The following is a 5,841-nucleotide window of genomic DNA, read 5'->3' as shown; positions in this document are numbered from 1 at the left end:
CCCATAACTAAATTTTTAAATACCCACTCAAATCTTATTAATAATCAAACAAAACCTCTACTAGTTTGCTTTTATTATTATTATTATTATTATTATTATTATTATTATTATTATTATTATGATAAATACCACTTTTACCTACCAATTTGTATATTTCTAACTATTGAATAATATTTGGTTACACGGTATATTTGAATATCTTTTGTCCTATTACTAGATTATTATTGACAATAAAGAAATAGAAAATATAATTAGGAGAGAATATTGATATGACCCATTTTTAAACTCACTTTCTATACCTATTATACAATTTATTAATTTGTTTTTTTCTCTCTCTTTGTATAAAGTCCGAAACAAATTATATGCAAAGTTTATGATGTAAAATTCAAAAGAAGAAAAAGAAAACGAAAAAAAAAGTCAACCTACAAAACTTGGGAGAGTGAAACACGTCTCGTGGGACACACATTCTTATGTTTTTAGTGGGTCGGTTTTCTCTCTCTTTTCTCTTAAAACATTTTTAAAATTTAAGAAGAAAAAAAAAAGAATGAGAAATTATAAGGTTGAAGCATAGGGGAGACAGAAAGATATGGTGTGAGAGATATTCGAATTAATGTTTGTAAGTGATAGGTAAGATATTTAGAAAGGTGTTTTAATGTGTTTAATTACTTATAAGTTTAGTGTTTAGAATGTGATTATGTCAGAAAGCACTGAGAAGAAGGGGTAATAATTGTAGGAATGTAAATTAAGGTATGATGTGATGTGATGGATAAATTTTAGTGACTGTCTAATGGGACAAATCTCATCTTGTTAAGTCAGCATATATTAAAATAACAATTGTTGAAAAGTCAACCAACATAATATTGAGGTTGACTAAGGCAATGGTAAACCTTCTGCTTACCAATTTCTATGAAATGACAAATTTATTGTCGTGTTTGAGCTGTCCAAATCCTTAATATCCTCACCTAACCCCTCTAGACTATATATATNCCTCACCTAACCCCTCTAAACTATATATATAACTCAAATATTTATTAATAAGAATTTGTCATTTTAATTGCTTAAATAATTTTATTTGATTTTTTTTTATTTTAATTTTTATAAAAAAAGATGTTAAGGAATGATAATGGGATTTGAAGATGTAAGGACCACAGAAGACCACCTTTCTTTTCATTGACTTGTGCTTGTAATTCAAATGATTTGAATTTTTTCAAACAAGATAATGATAAGTATACTAAAAAGAATGACTAAATAGATAGTGGGTTTCTGTCTTTTCATTGAATATTTTTTTAATTTGATTTATAATTTATAATTATAGTTTTAGTNGACTAAATAGATAGTGGGTTTCTGTCTTTTCATTGAATATTTTTTTAATTTGATTTATAATTTATAAATATAGTTTTAATTTTCTTTCATTCCTCCAGCTAGTGGGGTTGACATGGATCTTGACCCTCTTCCATGAAACATTCTGGTGTTCATTATGTATTTATGTGTCATTGGGTCCCATCCATGCCTTATAATCTTGCTATATTTAAGGGACCTCTTTTTCATGTGAAAATTAAATAATAATACTACTAAACTCCATACCTTGTTTTATTTTAATTTATATTGTATCAAATGTACCAATATTCCATATTTTTAAAGTTTAAGATTAGTTTATACGTTAGTTTAACTTTTTTAAGTAATTTAGTTTATAGCTTACATCATCTTAAAAGAAAGAGTAACATGAATGAGAATGAGTATATAAACATTCAATAAATAGTTCATTAGTAGGTTCTCAATTGGCCATAACTTATATCTTGAATTTAAGTACAATGTGTCTAGCTTATATGTTCTTTTACGATTATAGCAAGCGAAAAAGTAAGCTTGAGAAAAGCACACTTTCCAAGTAAGTAATAAGCTTGAGAAAGGCACACTGCCCAAGTAAGTAGCCATTTGAAATTCTTTGAGTAGTAATTATAAGGATTGCAAGGATATTCTAGCATGCGAGCATGAACTGCCTTCTATAGCTAGAAAATGCATGATTAGGACATTTGTGTGAGTTGAAATGATAAGCATGGTATACGTGTTGTCTGCGAATGACATAAATGCTTCTAGAAACAGATTTTAGTACTATATGCTATATAAGATGAATTCCACCCGGCTAGCAACTCTTGAGTTTTAAGAAGTGTACTCCAGGTGATAGAATTATTTATTTCCTATTTGAGCATGTATAAATGAGCTATGATAGGAGTAGGACCTAGAGATCGGATGATTTTAGGATGACCTATGTTAGGATACTTTTAATAGATCAAGTACCTCAAGATCGTGAGAGGTGATAAGAGAACTAAATCCTAGTACTCCAAGAACCAGATTAGCCCCAAGATCTAGTTTAGAAAGAATTGGAAATAATATGTCAAGTTATAAGTCGTCTAGATGCCCTATGAACATTGTTTATTGGATATGTTTACACTCACCATATATTACCCTTTTTTTTCCAGGTGATGTTGATTGTTGGTCGAGGTGGGAGAGCGTTTGAGAGTTGCACGGTCATAAAGGAGGGTTGTCCTAGGACGTCAGTTCTTATGTGCTAGGGGTTGTTGTCCTTTATTTTCGTTTCTTATCCCTAGTCTCCGTTTTATAATAATTGTGTAAACAACACTTTGATTTGTAAATGTTTGTATTTGTTTTAAATAGAGTATTATTTTTTTTTTAACTAGGGAAAATTTTATCGTATTTTTTATTGTCGGTCTATCCGTCCATCTTGTGATATGTGATTGAAAGTCTAAAAAATTAGATTTTCACGATCCAACTCTAGCCTATAGTAGAGTGACATATCGTTATTTATTATAAATTAATTAATTAATTTTATATCCTTGAAATTTATAATTAGGTCCTAATAAGTCAAATTTAGTTGAAAGAAAATTTTGAAGCGTAAAATTAATATTTATTATATATTGAATGTATTAAATATAAATGAGAAAAATACGTTGTTTTTTAATTATTCAAATTAATATTAAATGTATTGAAAATCTTAAGAAACTATATATATATATATATATATTTAATTTGAAGGGTTGGAAGTTAATATTTGATATATGATATATATATTAAATATAAATATAAATATATGTATTGAATTTGATGGATTTAATATTACAACCATTAACGTATATTAGATATAGTAAATAAAAATTAAATTTGAATCTATATTGTAATATTTTTGGTATTTAAATATGATTTAAATAAATATATATATTTTAATATAGTAGATATTAAAATATATTATTTTAAATATGAAAAAGTGTGGCCTTATTCCAGGCCTCCAAAAATATGTTGGGTTTTTAGCCCATAAAAGTTTGGGCCACACTTTAACGTAAAAAGTCCAAATGGGCCAAAATTGGATCCATATTCTTGATCTTGGGTGGAGTCTTTCTTTGAGATTGTTTTGAGCCCAAGATTGAGGTCCATTGGCCGTCGGAAGTATTCGATCCGATTCTCCCTGCCGCAGAAGCCGATTGCGAGGGCGAAACTCATTTCCAATGTTCTTCACATAATTTCGGAGCTATGGAGCATCTGTTCGAAACTTACTCAAATACTTCTGACGAAGACAACCAAGAAGATGAACCTCAGCCCAAGCGTTTAGCCCTCACCTCTTCAACATCGAAGAGACCCGAACATTCCCAATTCCAGCCGATGTTCCGGCCATCGCATAGCCCGGACTCCACTTCAGAGCCTCAAAAGGAGATTATGGTTCCTGGACGCTACATTTCCAAGAGGGAGCGAGCACTCATGAGTTCAGCTCCAGTTTCTAGGGCTCCAGAATCATTTCTGAATCCATCCGTCCAATCTTCAACCGGTATTTGTCTGTTCTTTTTTTTTAGCGTTTATCTATTCACTAACTGAAAGTATGAGTTTAGTTGAGTTGATTGCCGTTTCTGTTGGTGCCACTATCTTAACTCTTTTGATATGCTACATAGAGGAGTCTTCGCACTAACTCATTCTTTGGCTTGTGTTTTATTCATTGATTATGGAGGGAAGGATCGATTTATAGGCGTGCATACAACTCTTGTATCCAATAAATTAACTTTCATGTACCTTGAATTATATCGCGAAATTCATATAGGAAAGTACCATGTAAAGAATCTGATGAATCTAACTTAAAATTCGAACAGTTGGAAGTCTTTCGGATTCTGATCTTCCGCGTGATATCTTGTCATTGTTGAGAAGTAGAGCTAAGAACTTTCTGCAGCAAGGCCTCATGCCTAAAAGGATGTCTGTAAGTCTCGACTGCCATACAAAAGCCGTCAATGCAGTTCAATGGTCACCAAGTCATGGTGAGCTTCCATTTCTCTTTCTTTCTTTTATGTTTTGGTAAATTATTTGATTAAGTTTACTACCTAGTTTCTTTCCAATATCATTGCTAGTTCTGTTCTTCTGTTAGGATATTTTTTTTTACATGGTCTTTATGCCCTGGCTTATTGATCTGTTTGTTAGAGTTAATGCAGCTCATCTCCTTGCTTCTGCTGCTATGGATTACACAATCTGCATATGGAACATATGGAGCACTGAGCAGAAGCTAGCATTCAAGTCAAGCATCCACAACGCTGCAGTTAAAGATGTTGAATGGTCACAACAAGGATTATCTGTTCTTTCTTGTGGATATGATTGTTCTTCAAGATTGATTGATGTTGAGAAGGGAACAGAAGTTGGAGTATTCAAGGAGGATCAAGGCGTTGCAGTTGTAAAGTTCCACCCTAACAACCCAAGTCTCTTCCTTTCCGGTGGACTGAAAGGCAGCCTACGAATGTGGGATGTGAGAATTGGAAAAGTGGTCAACAAATACAATCGACGGCTTGGCCCGATTCTTGATGTTGAATTTACTCCTAATGGCAATCAATTCATTTCTTCTAGCGATGTTTCTTCAAGCAATAGCAGTGAAAGTTCTGTCATCGTTTGGGATGTCACAAGAGAAGTTCCGCTTTCATATCAGGCATGTTATTTTCCACCCTCCTTTTCATCACTACAATTATCATTTGTCCTCTTGCATTCATTTGCACAATCCAATTTCAAGCAGTGTCAGAAAGCTACATAAGGAAGAAAAATGGTTAGCCATGTCTCATCACTCCTAATGGTCTTTAATGATAAAGATGCATCCTATGCTCTCTGCATGTTGGAGAAACATAAAGAAACTTAGTTGCAATTACTGCTGTGTGGTAAATATAAACAGTTATTACTTAATACCATGATTAGTAGTGGGAACTTAGTTGCATTTAGGTTCCTTAGGTAATCTTTTGTTTGCTTTTTTCCCACTTTTATTATGCATGCTTGAGATACAGAAGAGCTAATTGAAAGTGGCATAATAGGTTTATATGGAAGCCTACACTTGTCCATGCGTGAGATGCCACCCATTTGATCCAGTTTTTATTGCCCAATCGAACGGAGATTATATTGCAATCTTCTCTCTAAACCCACCTTTCAAGTTAGACAAATACAAGAGATATGGAAGTCATGTAGTCTCAGGCTTTCCAATAAAATGTAACTTCAGCTTGGATGGCAAGCAAATCATCTCTGGTTCTTCAGATGGCTCTATATATTTTTACGATTATAAATCATCCTTGCTTATACACAAACTAAAAGCATCTGAACAGGCTTGCACAGACGTTGCCATCCACCCAACCTTACCTAATGTAATTGCTTCGTGTAGTTGGAGTGGAAATATTTCCGTGTTCCAGTGATTGTTCTAATTTATGTCTTGTAATCGCTTCGTGTAGTTGGAAGAGAAATATTAACGTGTTTCAGTGATTGTTCTATTTTATGTCTTGATTGTTATCAGATTCCTTTTACCAAAATGAGGACGATGAA

The 5,841-nt window shown here is 32.5% G+C and overlaps 1 protein-coding gene across 1 annotated transcript; it reads left to right on the top strand.

The window, feature by feature from the left end:
- The first annotated feature begins 3,460 nt into the window (after positions 1-3,460).
- On the top strand, positions 3,461-5,841 carry LOC111789617 (WD repeat-containing protein 25). Its single transcript, XM_023670253.1, has 4 exons — positions 3,461-3,835; positions 4,152-4,313; positions 4,485-4,969; positions 5,343-5,841. The coding sequence occupies exons 1-4, from the start codon at positions 3,544-3,546 to the stop codon at positions 5,712-5,714; spliced, it is 1,311 nt and encodes a 436-aa protein (XP_023526021.1). The 5' UTR covers positions 3,461-3,543; the 3' UTR covers positions 5,715-5,841.

Source organism: Cucurbita pepo, chromosome LG01 (assembly GCF_002806865.2).
Source record: "Cucurbita pepo subsp. pepo cultivar mu-cu-16 chromosome LG01, ASM280686v2, whole genome shotgun sequence".
Taxonomy (NCBI): Eukaryota; Viridiplantae; Streptophyta; class Magnoliopsida; order Cucurbitales; family Cucurbitaceae; genus Cucurbita; species Cucurbita pepo.
This window is presented reverse-complemented; position numbering and strand designations above follow the sequence as displayed.